Source organism: Pieris rapae, chromosome Z, assembly GCF_905147795.1.
Source record: "Pieris rapae chromosome Z, ilPieRapa1.1, whole genome shotgun sequence".
NCBI classification, from domain to species: Eukaryota; Metazoa; Arthropoda; class Insecta; order Lepidoptera; family Pieridae; genus Pieris; species Pieris rapae.
The window spans coordinates 11131073-11149208 of NC_059534.1; the positions used below are offsets into that span (position 1 = coordinate 11131073).

Sequence of the window (18136 nt, forward strand, 5' to 3'; positions counted from 1 at the left end):
GCGATCATGGTTGTAATTTTACGTTGTACTGTCAGCAACAATAAAATTTTCCACAATTTTTACGTACGGGAGAATTTTATTATACGTTTTAAAAATGAAATTTAAATCAAAATCAATAATATATAAAACTATAATCTATATACCCAAACATATTTTTCTTAATATTAAATTATATTATTCGGTACTTAGAAAATTGTAGAATGGTTTCAAAAACAAAATATATTACAATTTAAGTGTTCTCCTTTCAATGATGTTGTCATAGAATTTTAATATATACGAGTATAAATTACGCGTCACGTGTCCGACATGGACTTCTAAACCACTTAACCGATTTTAATAAAATTTGCTTACAGACTTTTATTGTACGTGTATGTCACTGAACTCCTATTAAACGGCTGGACCGATTGAAATGATTTTTTTGTATGCAATTGGGTGGAGCCCTGGATGGTTTAGATTTACAAATCTGCCCGGAAGATGGCACTGCAGTCGGTACTTTCATACTTTGATTTATCTGCTAATTGCTTGAAAAATCATGCAGGACAACGCCTGTCGGGTCGTCTAGTAGAATATAAAAATTGTCATCTGATGGTGTATGTGTAAGAATTGATTAATATATACTATATATACTCATGGTAAATCCATTATATGTGGTACATAACGTAAATTTAATTGAAATATTTTATGTTTTTATAATAATTTACAAATTTTACAATATCAAACACCAAAACACTTTCTGCTTGTTTTTTTCGCCTTTCTCGTCGTTGTTTTTTATTTGGAAATCGATTCTCAAACTATCATAGTTAGCGTAGACACAAAATCTTAAAGGTCAATGCCCTAAACATCGCTTATTAACTGTAGCCAAAATATTTTAACATTAAATAAAATATAATAAATGGTCTAAACTGGTTTGACATAAACCTGGTTAACAAGCATCTGGAACGAAAATGTTAATGTATTTGTTATGTGCGTATGTACTGTAGTAGACTGTCTACCTTCTGTCCCAATCGGGAATATGGCATTCGAGACGTACGTATCATGTATTCTCCTAAAATAATGCATTAAACTTGATACCTCTATTTTTATAGATATTAGAATCATTTAATGTATATTTCTTTTTTTTTAACGTTCATAAGTGTACATTATGTTACCTATATGAATGAATGGATTTTTTTTTATTGATTTATACAAAAATAATGAAATCGTGACAAATGTAATAATACAGTATTTTTATTATTAATAAAATAAAACTTTTCCCTGCTATAGCTAAGACAAATCAATAAACAAAATCAACAGATCAGACATGTGAATTCACCAGGCTGTGTGTCAAGTTGTATGTAGTAAAGATATATATACAATAGAGATATATGAAGAATCATATTATATACTTGTAAAACGTCCACACATTTTTCACAATTTTTCATTCGCTTGAACGTGCTAATCTTAACGTACACAGCTAACAACATATAACATATAAATTATTAATTTAATGGCAAATCTCAGGTCCGGCTCAATAACTATAAACTTAGGAGTTGACGAAGCTAATAAACATTCAAGTTTCGGTTTGCCTGGTTTTTCCAATTTTTAAAAGCAATATCTCTATTCACGGATATTATGTTAGTAAACATATAATGCCAAGATTAAGGCCGGCTGCCACAGCTCTGGGTTTTAATTTGTAATTATCATAATATTAACGAGATGTTGTGAGCTACCCTTGACATCAATATTTGATAAACATCCTCTTAGCGATATATCTACAAAATAAAAGAAATATACTTTAGAGTTAATTTAAGTTAACCCGTGTAGCGTTTTGTAACTATTATAAAATAGAGAAAAACTTTACTATCGGATAGCAGCAAACAATAGAAAGTGACTAACTCCCGAACCCAATAATTAATCTCTCTAAGATTTTAGATTATTGACGTGACGTGACGTGGCAGTCGATCGATCTCCTATCTGCATCCCAATAACCAAAACCTACTATCCCAGTTTTGGCGACGAATAGAATGCAATCTCTTCGTTTTTTACACTAATATTTGATAATCAATATTAAACCAAATAAAGTAAATAAAACCGTACAAATAATATAAAAATATACAGTCTATGTTTAAAACATAGCAAATAGCTTTTTAATTATTTAAAAAACCTGCTTTAAATTAAAATCTGATGATTGGATATTGGCACAATTGAACTGTAATTTTCATACAAAGGTCTGCCCACATACACCGATCCGACCTACCATGGGTAGCTTGTATCGACAGATGACTACTAAAATCCGTCGAACGGTCAAAAATGGATTGAGATAGATTATTTGGTTTGGGCGGTAATAGGTAGAATTTACATGTAATGTATCTAATACGACAGGTATATATGGGGACTAGACAACCAAACTTATACTCTCCCTCGAAAAAAGACAACACCTGCAGCAAACACATCTCGATAACGAGTTCACGAGCCACCGAACCAGCCTGCGATTAGGTAACCGATGACTTAATTGGTTGCATTGTACGGGGGCGAGAGCTTTCGTCGTCTACCGGTTCCGCGGTGACTCGCGACCTTGTACTTGAAGATGTACGGGTCGACTATATAAGTAGTATTCGGCCTCTCGACCATCACTCGCGACCCGGCAACCTCCACCATGATTTCCATTTGGGTGCGTACTTTTTTATTATCTCTGATGGTATTTCATCTGTGTACATTTCGCGTGCTATTTATTTGTTCATAGAATATAAAGAATTCAAAAATATACTGATAAGCCTAAACTTAAAATGTGTGTTTTAATAAAAAATAATTGTGTGTTTTGTCTTTCGAGGCATGTTAAAGACATTTTGTGAAAATTAATTATTAATTGGCTGTATAGTTCGAATCTGGTGTGAAACTTAATTCGGTACGCGTGATTTTTACAATATTGTTTTACAATTATTCAATATAAAGCTTGATATATATTGGGCTAAATAACGATTTACTTCATATATTGCATGGTGCATATTATATGCTGTTTAATTTATTAATTAGCCTCACGAAGAGTTGCTGATTCTTTGTGTGACTTTTATGACAATGTTCAGAATATTTATACTTATGTTGGAATAAACGATCGCACAATTTTTAATTCAAGTTTATAAGTACATGTCTATTATATATAAGTAATATGTACATATTGTGATACATTGCAAATTTAAATGTAACATTTTATTAAATAATTAATAGAATGAAGCGATACCTTTTTGGAGCTGTTTACAAAAATTTTTCGGCAGGATCCGCATACAGTGACCTTGAATTTAAATATTGTGTAATCTTCATTTAAATTAATAATATGTATTATTAATTACTTTGCTAGCTTCCTATGAAAAAATTAATATCGATGAAGTCTACAAATTTATAAATAAGCTCTGGGTATTAAAAACTATAATTTTAATCAATTATTTGAAGGTGGTGACGACAGTCGTGCTGGCGATGGCAGGGACCATCAGCGAAGGCTACGATTACAATGTACCAAACCCGCTTTTCGGTGCTAGTTCTGCTCAGGGATCTACCTCGACTGGGTATGCCTACCGACCCGGATCTAACTACAAAGCTTCCTCCAATTTGGGATACAGTTCTACCTTTGGAAACTATGGTAACCACGGCGCCTCTACTGGAATTGGCTCAGGCTTAAGTAGTACGGGCCACCCAACAGGATCATATGTTCAAAGTAGCTCATCATTTGGCACTGACTCAAACAAAAAATACCTGTCTGGGACGGGATCGAGTTACAACTCTGGATACTATCAAACAGGTTCAGGATCTACTACCGGAAGTGGTTCTGGATACTACCAAACAGGTTCAGGATCTACTACCGGAACTGGTTCTGGATATTACCAAACAGGTTCAGGATCTACTACCGGAAGTGGCTCTGGATATTACCAAACAGGTTCAGGATCTACTACCGGAAGTGGCTCTGGATACTACCAAACAGGTTCAGGATCTACTACTGGAAGTGGGTCAAATTACAACGTAGTTGGCTCTAGCCAATCAAATCATAACTCTGGATCAGCTTTTGGAACAGGATCTAACAATAACTACGGTACAACCGGTTCTTTTGGATCTAATAATTACGGAACTGGTTCAGGACATCAGCTGACTGAATATCAAACTACTTTTGAAAGTACATCTGATACGAGCGGCCTAGATAAGATTGGCAGCCACTACGAATCAGCAAGTGCCGCTAACCAATTTCAGTCCTCAAATCAATACCATTCAGCAGCTAAACAAGAATATTATATTCAAAACTCCCAACAGCCTACACAAGTATTCAAACATTTTTACGTTCTCTCTGCACCTGAAGAACCAGAGCCAGTCAGGCAACGCCAACCGATTGTATTGCCACCCACACAAAAACACTACAAAATAATATTTATTAAGGCTCCCAGTCAACCAGCGCCATCTCCGCAGATTATTACTGTACCTCAACAAAATGAAGAGAAAACAATTGTTTACGTCTTGGTAAAGAAACCAGAAGATGTCAAGAACATTGCTCTACCAAAATTCGAATCTAAGGCACCCACCAAACCAGAAGTATTTTTCATCAAATACAATGACAAATCCGATTCTCAAGCCCTCATTGATAATATTGTCAATGATTACAACAAAGGTGGCGTAAAGGCGTCTTTTTCTAATTTAAATATAGGGAGCAGCAAAGGATCCACGGTCACTGCAACTGGCCCAACTTTAACGAGCGAAGAAACGTCAGGATCTCTTGATAGTATTTTGAACTCAGAGCAATCATTTATGGTTGGAGGATCAGATTCTTCCAGCCAATTTAATGAAGGTACTTCTCTTTTAAGTAACAAAGATGCTTCAAATATTAAAACTGGCAGTGGAACAAATCTTCAGTCAACATCAAATTATGCAACGGGATCTATTTATGTCCCTTTCCAAGAAAATAAACATAGTAGCAGTTACAATTCCTATGATTCGGCTATAAAACAGGAAACCGGTAACTTTCCTTCTGTGAATAACGACGTAAGTTCAAGCACATCTGAGTCTGCTGTGGAAAATATTGACAATAGATTTAATACTGACATCGCAGCTAGTACTATTAACCAGGGTACCGGTGAAACATTCGCAGCAGTAGTAAATGATGAGTCTAGTTCTGTATCGTCAATAATTTCCAATTCGAATTTGGACAGCAGTTTTGGATCAAGTGGTCTTGATACTACTTTACCTAGCAATCTGTACGGTAGTTCCACTGTCAAAGACTCTAGCAACGGATTAGGTAGCTCAACTGCTACATCTTTTGGGACTGCATTAGATTATAACTCTGGAACATCATACAATTCCTACAACACAGCCAAGCCCAGCGTTAGTTTTGGCACACATTATAATAACTTAGATTCCAGTAGCGGAAGTAGTGCAGTTGGCTCTGAAACTTATAGCTCGTCCTCTGGATTTGGCTCTGGTGTATCATCCGTAAACACACATCATCAAAACAGCCTACCGTACAACTCGTTCGGCTCCACAACCCCAAATGTCTTGCCTTCTGGCGCCCAATCGAGTTATGATTCTTCCCTAGTGTCGCCCAGTCAAGGAGTTCCCCATGAAACCTATGGCCCACCCAAGTTTAAAGTATTTTAAAGTTAAAGAAACTGTTATGTTAAATCTTAAATTTGGACGATAATAAAATATTATTCAATATTTGACTGTTCATTATTTCTACTCCTTATTGCATACGTTTGTTTTGTTCTTAAATTTAAATTGCTGCATCAAAATTAATCAATATTTATTTTAGCTTTGAAAAAACAACGCAGCAGACATACTTATATTAATTGTAAAATATTATTTTAATTCAGTTTAATGGTATAAAAAAATGTTTGATAATTCGCACAGAAGAGCGGACGAAGAGTTTCTATTATTGTTGTAATATTTCAATTTCATTCTTACTTTTATTCATATAAAAGTAAAGCTATACAGCCACAAGGCACCAAATTTTACACCTTATTTATATTAACTATTTCATATAGCCGTCATATACACATACACATCATCGCCGTCGCCGGGGTTACCTGGTCGCACCGGGCCCACGACAGACGCGAGTGGAACCGAATGTAGGAGGCCTATGTCCAACGGTGGACAAACCAAAACTTAAGTAAATGATAAAACAGTCCTAAATTTTAAAGTTTTGTTTTTGGAAATAAAGGCTATTATTATTATTATTATTATTTTTATTACATATAGCTGCGGTTAAGATAATATTAAATAAAACAGTGAAAATCAACATGAAATCACTGTTTGCTTCTTGTTTTATGTTTCAAAAAGCAACTTCTACGTCACGATCAACAAATAAATAGATAAAATATACGATGTGATACACAACTGTTGGTAAAAAAATAAGAACGCAACATTAAAGTATTTTTAATGTTAATAAGAATATAAAAAAAGCAATGACGGGAGTACCGTAAGTCTTGTATCTGAATACTTAGTTACTTACATTTTTATAATACTTACCTACTGACAACAAAAAGATACATTCACATTTGTGTTAATTGAATTGAATTGAATGAATTTATTCAAAATATATTATAATACATTAGATAAAATCCCTAGAACATGGCGGTCATATTTACTAAAGAACGCCACCTTGCTCATTTGAATTTTTAAATCGAGTACATACTTACTTTAATTATGGTCCATTGTCCCTTGTGTATGAGACACTGAGGGCACCCACAGAGGAGGCATTTTTACACAAGTGAAGCATGTATATAACGTAACTGTGTATCCGTTTCTGACGTATCATTGACGTGGCCTGAAGGCGAGCGACGTCACAACCGCTGAAGTGCATCCACTGCGGCCATCTTGATGTTCTGAATCCGCATGCTTCTGCCCGTAATCTTGATTTATTGAGCAAAGCGATTAATATCGGATTCCTGGCTAATTTAGCCAGTAATGCTTTCGCCTCAGGGCTGACAAAACCCGGAACGACTCTCCGCTCCAATTCAATAATAACAACTAACGTTGAAACTGTGTTTAAGCCCTACCGCCTTACAGAGAGAACCACGTCTACCGGCTATGTCACGCCACGTATAGGCGTGACATCTATCGTTAAGGCTTCTGAGCAAATATATGTACGTCAATTTGTATAGTTAGAGCGGCCGCAGGGCAGCCCTAGTGTAGTTTATGAATGGCGCGCCACTACGTTGCGGAATGTTTGCGCCGGCGCCGCTGGCTGCCATTAATCTTGGCAGTATCTCAAATCATTTAAACATCTGCTTTCACGCCAATTGTAGTAAAGTAGATGTTAATTGTTTCTTAAAGGTAATTAAGATCTTCTTTTTAGCGATTTCAGTTTTGGCCGCCGTTTTAAGTTTAGTTTAAACGTGTCATGTGCAGTAGTAGTAGTAGTTTAATCATGTGATGCTCAGGCATAGGATCGGGCGTACCCAGGGATTTTTCTTTGTCAGTCATTTTTCAGTCATAAACAAAACATTTAAGAAATGTGTGCGTTGTCTCAAAATTAACAAAAAAAATATTTACTATTAGTACATAATGATTCGTAGAGCAATTTTTACGTTACTGTTAATACTTTAAAAATATTAAAATAAAAACATTTTTGGTTCCTTTCCGTGGCCTGTTTCCAGCACAGGTTTCAATCTTTATGAACAAAATAAAAATATAATAATTTAACATTTGAAATACATCGCCTATTTTATCTGTTATTCATATAATCAAAATATAGTTTTCCTCCGAATTATGATATATGATTTTAACTGGAATTATTTATATCTGTCAGTTCAAGAATAGCTTAGTCCATGCGGTGTATGCAAGAGGTTCGTCAATAAAAATCTCGCTTTTACATTAAAGAAAACAATAATTACTAATTAATTGTTTTCAAATGGTTGCTTTTGCGTTGCTTTTCAGTGGCTTGATAGTACGGTAAGTATTTCATTGAAATATACGTAAATCTATTCTAAGCGATTTTTATTGGCGTCTTTTTACTAAATTGTGTATAGACGCCATTTACGCTATTTACAAAATTGCGTTGTGAGCTAAGCTATAAATGTCACGTATTATACTGCTTATTTTGATTGGTTTACCCTTCCGTGGACCAACTTTTCTGTGGTCAGTTACTGATGGTCATGCCCACCTTAAACCAATCTTTCAGAATCAAAGAAATCGGTCCGAACAGAATTACAGTTATTAAATGACAGCCCAAAAAATCAGTACTGAAACAAATCTATTAATATTTTTCTCAATTAATTAGAAGCTGAGCTCAATTTGATCGATAGTTATATTTATTAAGAGTCGACCGAAGAGAAATCTTTTCTGTGGACATAAAATAATTTTTTTTTTGGTACTAGAGGATTAATTTTTTTCAGTCGTTTTTTAAGTAGTATAATACAACCAGATTTTTATGATTCTAAGAAATACATCGATATTTAGTTTGGTTTTATTTCTTTTCTGTTAATTTTGTAGTCTTTTGTACAGACAGTAAAAAATTCAAATGTCAAGTTATTAGTACAAATCAAGGCTTTGATCTCTGATTACTAGTTCTACCATAATTATTTTATCTTTTTTGTTAATAAATGCTGGTAAACAAAAAAAACTATATAATATAACTATATAATATTTTTTATTCTTTTCATACTGGATTTATTTATGACCCTTTTACGTGCTTCGACGGTGAAGGCAACTATCGTAGGGAAACAAACATGGCTTTAAAAAATCTACTCGTGTCAGGCACAGAAAGCTGATCTATTCTATACATCAGAGAAATCTGAGCATATTAGTCTTTATCAATAAGCAATAAACTTTTCAAAGCAATATATTTTTAATAGTATATTTTATTGTTTATATTAAATCGAGTATGTTTTATTTAAGTACTTTGTTGAGTTTTATGTTCCACTCAGCCGCTGGAGCGCACGACGCCATCTTAAGGCTGCACTGCGATGGCGACATGTCGTGCTTCGGCGTTGCTTTGAATTGGAATCTCATGTTATCAACTTCAACTTGTGCTCGATCGTGTTCGTCGATCCTTCATAAGGGACAAAATTATCAAATAGAAAGAATCATGTATCATCCCCAAAGTAAAATGTCCTCGAACGTGAGACATGTTAAGGCATCTCATAGACTTGCGATTATAAAAATGAAAGATGGCACCTTAACCTCGTTCGCTGGATTACTATCTATAGATATAGAATCTTTAGTGGGAACGCAAGTGATATTCTCTATTGCTGCAAAGTCAGTGGCGTTCAAAGAGAAGATTGTTAAATATTGCACATTCGGATTAAAACGAACCGGCAGAGCATATGTTTGCACTGAAGGTGGCACTAAGGAGAATTGTTCGTTACAAGGGCTTCCCCTATTTAAGGACAAACGAGTGATCGCTTTATCTGAAAAACAAAAGGTGTGTAACGTTCAGAGAGCCTTCATATCAGTAGGGTCCTTTATCCCGTGGATAAATTCAGTTTTAAAGTACAATAAAATAACGTCGACATATAAAAAGGCTAAAGGCCATAGGAAGCAAAATTCAAAACAGAATATAACTGAGGGCCGATTTATTAAAAAGAGTAATAGTTCCAAAGGATTTAATACAAAAACGACAAAACGAGTTACAAAAGCTAAAGTTTTGAAATCAAGAGCATTATTAATAACCAAGTCAGCAACAGTTAACCGGAAAGAAGCACCCTATAGTGCAAAGTCATGCTCAAGAAATATAGAGACTTTACCGAGATGGTACAAGGATAAAACTATCAAAGTGTCACGTTTAAAGGATAAAAGATTCAAATTTACCAGCGCAAAGTTACCAACAACGACAGCCAAGCAATATTCAGTAAAGTCAACTTTGCCTCCTGGTAACGGTAACAAAAACGTAATAAATTTATTGGGGCCATCTAGAAAAGAAGAATCTACAAGTACGAGAACCAGTGTGAAATGGAACAAACGAATTCATTTAAAGGAAAAGGCCGGCCCTTCTCTGGCTGTCAACAAGGAGCGGCCTATCCGAACTACTAAAAAATCTAACAAGTATTCAATAATAAAGAACATATCAAATCCTTTTCCCACAAGGCATTTTTTTACAGAAACTGGCACTATATCATCGTCTACTGACATGACACAGCTTGATTCAAAGGATAATGCTTTAGATACAATACCCAGTACTATAAAATATAATGTTTACGACTCGATTACGAGTTCCGAATCAAATAACACCAATGGAAACTCGGCTTCACTGTCAAAGAACGTGACGCTCATTCAGAAAGTAACGACGAATGCTTTAGACTGGTTCAAGAAGCGACTCGACGATAGATTGAAACAGGGATCTCCGCCCGTACTTGTTCTGACCACTTCTATAGTAACCAAAGAATTCGTCGACTTAACTTAATTACTTTATCCGCTTCAACCATTCGTGATGGTAGTTAAGGCGCCAACTGACCCAGCAGCAGAAGTTGCTGTGCAATATCACTCTTTTTTTAATACTAAATATTAGAAAACGGCATTATCACGTTTCATTGATTAATTCACTAATCATCAAGGCAAAATGGCAGGTAGAAGGAGACCTGGCCGCAGACGCACGTCCTGGTTGAACTTGAGACAATTGTTTGGTAAAGCACCAAGTCATTGTTTAGAAGCGTGGCATCCAAAATTAAAATAGCCAAATAGGACCCAAGCAAAATGAATATCTTTCAATATAATGTGGATAAAACGGGTGTGTCTACTTATGTACACGCGTTAGAAGTTATACTTCTTTGGCTTTCTTCTTTAGTGATTAACTTAAATATTAAAATTAATCAAAAATATTTTATTTATATATAAAAAAATACTTTTTAGATAATAATGTAATAATAATGTAAAAAATAATTTTTAATTAATGAAGTAAATAAATTACATAGCGACAATTAACCTTAAATCTATTAATGCACTCAAAACAGATTATTCAAATCAGTTTTATCAATAATATTCAATATATATAGATATATACTAATAAAGTACTAGTAAATACTATAACGGTCGTATATGAAATTGATTGAATAAAAACACTAAAATAATATTTATTTTTTAATACAGTTCGGGATGTCGGCTTTTCCGCACTCTTGCGTTCTCTTTCCCAACTGTCCAAATGTCTATTAAAAAGAAAAATAACGAACCACGAAGGTTTTACTAAAAAATACTCATATACATTTTTTTTGTCAGTAATTTCGATATTTTATTTGTATTAACACCACTCGAACTCAGTATAATTGCACTGAATGCTTCGGGAGCAATTTTACCGGAAATTGAAATTTTAGAACATATCTACGTTCGACGAATTTATTGCGTGGAGCGAAGAGAAAAAAATCTTTTATTAAAATGCTTAATTTTTTCGCAACTGTATTAAAAATAGTTGTTCGGTACACGTGCGGAACCGTCATTGCAACTTGTTCCGACTGTCAACCCTTACCTTTGACAGGCTTTTCGCACTTGTAATGAAATATACCATATTCACACTGTTTAATGGTACTGTTATGCGTCACGTGTTCTAAATAAAAAATACTAGAATATACAACTTGAACATAGTTATTATTGATTTTCATGCCAACTAGAACTAACTTTACGATGTCGAATTTAGGCGTCGGTGTGCGCGCGCATCGTTAAAAATTCACTCTCATCATTTTAAGAAGATATATACATAAGAAGTATAACTTCAAAAAGATATAAAAGACCTGACTATAAATGCTCCAGAAGAATGTGCACTTATGTGAGTGTTTCTGAATGCATTTCAGGTTACAAGTGCGATTAGTGTCTATGTGGTACGAGTCATATTTATTAATTTATTTCACCTTACTAAATACACTTTTTAACTGCTATAAGTTTTAATACGTTATGTTTAAAAGTTAATATTTTTGCAATATTTATATATTATATTATATATAATTTTATAATAAGACTGTTTAACCAATTTTAAAAGAAATGTAAAATATTCTATTTGTAAGTAATTTATTTTCTTTTATTACCTAATGGCAATTGTTATAACTTTATGACAGTTTCAAGTAAAAGCTAGCGAAATTAAACGTTAGAAAAAAAAAATAAAAAAAATGAAAAAATAATATATATACGGTCCTTTAAAGCTTCCTTGGCTAGCTGATCAGCTTTCTCATTTCCTTTGATACCACAGTGACTTGGAATCCATGTAAAGATAATGGCGTAATTTCTTTGAGAACATAATATGAAAAGCTTATCACGTATTTCGCAAATAATAGGATAACATGGTTTCATTTGAAAAGGACACTTTTCAGTAGTTTGTACTGCACTTTTTGAGTCGGAGAATATGACTATTTTAGATTTTAATAAAATAATTAGTCTCTTTTAAAAGAGAAAAACAGAAGAGAGATTCAGGAGGAAGTTTAAATTTTTGTATTATTTTATGTTGCCAATGAACTAGGCCAACTCCAATACAATCATCAACAGAGATTTTAGAGGCGTCTGTAAAAATATAATCCCAGCAATTCCAATTTTGTTCCTCAACTCTTCTCTTAAAACGAATATTTGTCTCTGGAATATCTTGCTTACTGACGCCTATATAACTTATATCCGGAGCTAGATTTAAAGAATTTGACTGTGTCATAAATATGGGTAATGGAGGGAGATCGAGAAATGCGGCTGTGTATTGTTAAAAATGTACAAAAACCTATTATTAGACAGGGTACAAATTTGTGACGCTAGTATCGGGATGTATGAATAATATTGTTCGATTCATGCAGTTTCTCATGTAGAAGATAGTTAGAAAACTGCATTGATTTGAACAAGAATCGATCATGTAGAAATTGCCTTCTTGACTTTAAAGGAGGATCACAGCATTCTACTTGTAAATCATTGGTTGGGCTAGATTTCATCACTCTTACTTGACTGAATGAAATCAAGTTTTTGACTTCCCAAGATATTTCCACGGTTTAATAGAAATGTCCCATAATCTAGACCAGATCTTACAAGAACGTTATACACAAGTTTCTTAGAAAAAGGATGAGAACCCCACCATACACCTGAGAGGCATTTGATATGTTAAGCAGCTGAGCACATTTCATATCAACATGTTCATAATGGGCAAATCTAGACAGTTTTGAATCTAATATTACTCCAAAATAAATTTTAAGTCATTTTTAACCAACCAGACATTAAGACTAAGTGAACTAGAGATATAATTGCAAGCCAAGCACATTTATATGGGAATTTATAGCTGCTTCTAAATCATGTGTGTAATTAATGTTATATAAAAGTGGGCTTAGTACCGAACCTTGGGGAAGGCCTTTAAAAACTGTACGCTTTAACTCAGTACTATTACCTTCGTTCTGAACAATTAATGATATGTATCTGCAGAATAGTAAATTAATGATAAAATGTGTTAATAACCTGTACCTCTAAAAATTTGTGTTATGTTCACATTATCTAAGCAGCGATGTCCAAAATGCAGCTACAATAATATCTTCATCACGTGAAAAAGCTATTCGAATATCTGTGGTTAATATAGTGAAATAGCAATTGTAGATTTTGACACATTGCATTATCTTTCGCACTGACAGTAATCACCGCTTAAACCACCACCTTTCTTTTCTTAATTTTTGTATACTGCCGATAAAGGTACAAATAACATGTTCGTTTACGACTTCTTTCACCTGTCTGAGATGATAACGAACAATCCGTATCCATTTTATCACATTCATCTTGCGAATAAACATATACATTAGATCCCACAGGGAGATTCAGGTCAACAAGGGCATATCATCCCCCGTACATAGATCGGGGGGCTCGTTCATACAATATTTAAAAAAATTACAAAACATACCGACTACACGGTGACACTATACACAAATATAATATAAAGGTTACATATAATACAAAAATTAGAACTACCAGGTTATCCTCTGCGTTTTAACTAGTAAAATTAAATGAAATTTACACCACCGTGAAAAATATGAGTACCGTAAACGAAGTTTCCCGCGCTTCCATATATAATTTAATGATAAAAGCTGTTATAGCAATTTAGAACTGTATAATTGTCTAGTGAGTTGAATATTATGTGTGTATTCTACTCTGTCTCACCGTTGATGTTTCACGTTAATATCTCTAGTCAGTCTGTGTCACCTCTCCTCTTTACTCTTTGGTTATAGGCCATAGCCGACATTTTGCTACTTAATAACTTGAATTGGTATTTCCTGTTGTGTTCAGTTCAAGTGGATATATGACATTTACGCGACTCGCGAGTATGAAGTAGCATTTACAACGGATTTTATACTTATCATAACACATTAAAGAAGTATAAAAGACGCGTGGTGAACCCTAATAAACTTCAATTTTATTCCACTCTGACTACTCATCAATTGAACTTTCAAAGAATGATATTTAGTAAGTTTAATTGTATATATTTTTCTGCTTAAAAATAATTTGTCTCGCTATAATATATTTTGGTGTTTTGTTTCAATTAGATATCTAACGTCGATACTGAACATTCCAGATTAAAAATGTCGTCAAAAATCAGTGGAACTAATAATTTCAAGGTAGTATTACTAGGCGAGGGTTGCGTCGGTAAGACGTCTATATTACTGCGATATATTGAAGATAAATTTAACGATAAACACTTAAGTACACTTCAGGTATGTCGACACACAGGACTATGAATCTGCCTACTATATCACTATAATATATTCAGACAAGTTTTTAAAGCTATTAACTAAGCTTATTCTTCATAATGATTATAAGGACAGTATGTATTTTAATATATATATAAATTACATTACAAAGGATTTTTGAAATCTTTTTTATGTACACAGAAAAAGTGCACAAGTGTATAAACAAGTAAATATTTGTTATGATTTGCACTGTAATAGTAAAATCAATATTAAATCATGCTTGTTTTTAGATAACTATTGATATATCTTTTGGTTTCTATATAGTTTCCCATTATTACAGTGCTTATTAGTATATATGTTAGTATACTATAAAAAATAAAAGAACTTGAGTCAATACTCATGTTACAGTCCGCCCACACTATACTTATCAACTTAGAAAGGGATCACATTTCCAAGACCATAATTTAATTAAAATGTAATAGGGCTATATCTATTCTTAGTATTGTTCTATTCAAATCCATCATGATGCACCTTCAAATGCTTGAATAAATTAACTTATTTTGAAATAAAACTTTTAAATTTATGTTGTGTAATATATGTGGACAAATAATTGCCTTATCCCTACTATATTGCTTTTGTAATAAAAGCTTCATCTAGTTGTAAATAGTAGAATACCAAGTAAATTTTTGTTCAGCATGATGCTGCTATATAAATTAGTTATTTGACAATATATAACATTTTACAGGCAACATTTCTAAACAAAAAATTGAACATAAATAATAAGCGAATAAATCTATCCATATGGGATACCGCTGGGCAAGAACGCTTCCATGCATTGGGTCCAATATACTATCGCCACTCCCATGGTGCTGTTCTTGTATATGATATAACTGATGACCACTCCTTTGCCAAGGTATGTATCTTCTATTATGCCGACTAAAGTTTGTTATTGGAACTACATTGTCAACTCCTGACTTCATAATACAGTTCTAGCATATTCTACATGGTGTTAGAAACATAATAAAACTAGTCTAGGGTACATAATTGTGACTGAAACTTACATTATGATTAAAGCTTACCAAAAATAAAAACATCTAGTAAAGTTTTTCTCTGCTTTTGAAATCTTATGGTAGTTAAGAACACCAAATACTTTTTAGGTTCAAAACTGGGTTAAAGAGCTTAAGAAAATGCTTGGTTCAGACATTGTGCTTGTAATAGCTGGAAACAAAATAGACTTAGAACATGAAAGAACAGTCTCTTTGGAGGAAGCTGAAAGGTGAGTTAATACAGAACAAATTTTTTTAAGTGTAGCCTAAGTTTAAAGATTTTTTTAAAATTATTCACTGATATAATCATTACATTAAAGTAAACTCTTACTATAGGGTAGGCAGTTTAGATTTATCTAAGTATTGTTATTTCAAATGATGCCATAAGCTGGTCAAATCCAGTTTTATGCTAGGATTGATTATTTCTAGATTCATAGTGCACATGTAAACTACATCATTTAAAAATTACTCATAGAAATATGAATAATAAGCTAACATCAATAGAAGTATAACTTTATATATTATTAAATAATACTCTATGAAAGATGACGGATATATCTGCGTATCATAAAAGGATGCTGAAAAATATGAGCATGATCTTCAAATCCTGAAAGAAAACAGTCTTGATAAGTATTTATTGTGATTAATATTTGCAACTGATTGACCAATTGCCTCTATTTTTTTTTTAATTAGTGAATGCGCCTCATAGATTAACTCATTTTCTACAAAAGTTAAATGCATTGTGTTGAAACAGTTGTAAGCAAATTTAATAGCTAAATAAAGTGAGCTAATTAAAATAAGCCTTAAATCAACATAATTGTAGCATCTAGGTATTTTTGCTGTAAACTTAAGATTGACCTTGACTTAGAGTGACCAAAGTATAACTATCTTCAAAGTAGGCGGGGTTTAATTTTCACCTTGAGAGAGCTAATCTGCTCTTTTTTGTTGCTCCATGTTGTGAGTGTAACTGCACTCAGCATTAGCGTTATAGACAATTAAAGTATTAACTGAAATCACAGATACGCCGAGCTGGTAGGTGCCAAGCACTTCCACACTTCGGCTAAGCTGAACCGAGGAGTGGAGGAATTGTTTTTGGAGCTCAGCCGTGCGATGCTCGAGCGCAGCGAACGCGCTCCGACGACCCCTGTGCCCCGCGCTTTAGCACTTGCCGAAGATGACGAAACGGCATCTTCTTCCACCTGTTGCTGGACCACACCTTCGACCGGATAGTTGTCTTATTGTATGTCGCTTGCGTAGCCCTGGACTGGTCAAGACAATAACCGGCGAGAAAACTTTTATATCGTGTCTTATCTCATTTTAATATAAAAGTGAAATCTGCTAAATGCTTTACAAGTATCAGGCAAGTGATTTGTCAAAATCAACCAAACGAAAATATTTTTTTTTATTTTAACTTTTTTCTGATAAAGTTCTGAAACATTATATAAGTGATAACGAATAAAAATATTTTAATATTAGTAGCTTTAAATATGTATAATTACCTTGTTTATTTTCTGTACATAACACAGAACAGATTTATTCCAATGTAATTGTCTGTAAAGCTTATATAATTATATTCGTGTTTCAGGACAAATAATTTTAATACTGATATACACAATATTATATACTATCTTTAATTAGCTTTAGTGATGCAAAATTTTGTTTATAAATTAAAAAAAGCTCTGCAAAATACTTATATTTCACAAAGGAGAAAATTAAATGCCACTTGATAAATACTAATACGACAATTTGGCTTAGGAATACGCGTTGGAAGAAATCACCGAGTTTCTGATGTTCTTTTATTTGAGCAATGTCTGTTTCGGTGAAAATTATATTTCCAAAAACATTTATGTCAAAATATCATATGCATATAATAATATGTAAAAGATTTCAGTATTTAAGGTTACTTTTCATTTCAATCTTAAAGAATTGATTCGTTTCTAACTAATAGATGGCTAGGCCCTACCTACTTTTACATTTATGGCATACAGATCAAAATTATTAATTCTCGCGTGTTTTTCATACTTTATAAATGTATAATAAAATGTATATAATTAGTCTTATAGTTGTTATAACTTATTATTAGTCTATATTTTATAAAAGATTCGACTCGATCGTAGACGACTGGATGGAGATCACTTCTCGGTCGATGGGTCGACCGGAACTTTCTATTGTGATTAAATATACCTATTTACATAATTCCATTATGAGTAAATATCTGGAATATTCATTCTGTAAATTTATAATTGCAATGTTTCAATCGAGGTTAGAAAATTGTCACACGAAACAACCTAAACTTTAACATATTAATTTATCTATTGATCTTTGCAGTTCTGGACTCTTGTAAAAATATCTCCATTAAAACCGCTATTATTATTTTTTGTTTTATTTAAATTCATCACTATCTGGTGCGTCAGGCGCACACGCGTCCCTCCGTTGTGAATCGGGAAAATCAAATCACATCAATAGCCCGTGGAGAATTTCGACGGTGAAAGAAAGAACGCTCGTCCAATAGATTCT

The 18136-nt window shown here is 33.3% G+C and overlaps 2 protein-coding genes across 4 annotated transcripts; both read left to right on the top strand.

Moving 5' to 3' along the window:
- Positions 1-2552: 2552 nt before the first annotated feature.
- LOC110995773 (serine/threonine-protein kinase pakA) lies at positions 2553-5670 on the top strand. 2 transcript variants are annotated; one of them, XM_045634251.1, is made up of 3 exons: positions 2553-2650; positions 3427-3772; positions 3908-5670. In XM_045634251.1, exons 1-3 carry the CDS (start codon positions 2636-2638, stop codon positions 5608-5610), a joined length of 2064 nt encoding a protein of 687 aa, XP_045490207.1. In that variant the 5' UTR covers positions 2553-2635; the 3' UTR covers positions 5611-5670. The 2 variants fall into 2 exon arrangements, with proteins under 2 accessions (XP_045490207.1, XP_022118784.2); XM_022263092.2 differs by having other exon boundaries at positions 3427-5670.
- Positions 5671-14099: 8429 nt separating this feature from the next.
- LOC110995243 (ras-related protein Rab-21) lies at positions 14100-17992 on the top strand. 2 transcript variants are annotated; one of them, XM_022262323.2, is made up of 5 exons: positions 14100-14349; positions 14430-14597; positions 15319-15486; positions 15731-15849; positions 16639-17992. In XM_022262323.2, exons 2-5 carry the CDS (start codon positions 14466-14468, stop codon positions 16847-16849), a joined length of 630 nt encoding a protein of 209 aa, XP_022118015.1. In that variant the 5' UTR covers positions 14100-14349; positions 14430-14465; the 3' UTR covers positions 16850-17992. The 2 variants fall into 2 exon arrangements, with proteins under 2 accessions (XP_022118015.1, XP_022118007.1); XM_022262315.2 differs by having other exon boundaries at positions 14101-14349; positions 14459-14597.
- Positions 17993-18136: the final 144 nt, after the last annotated feature.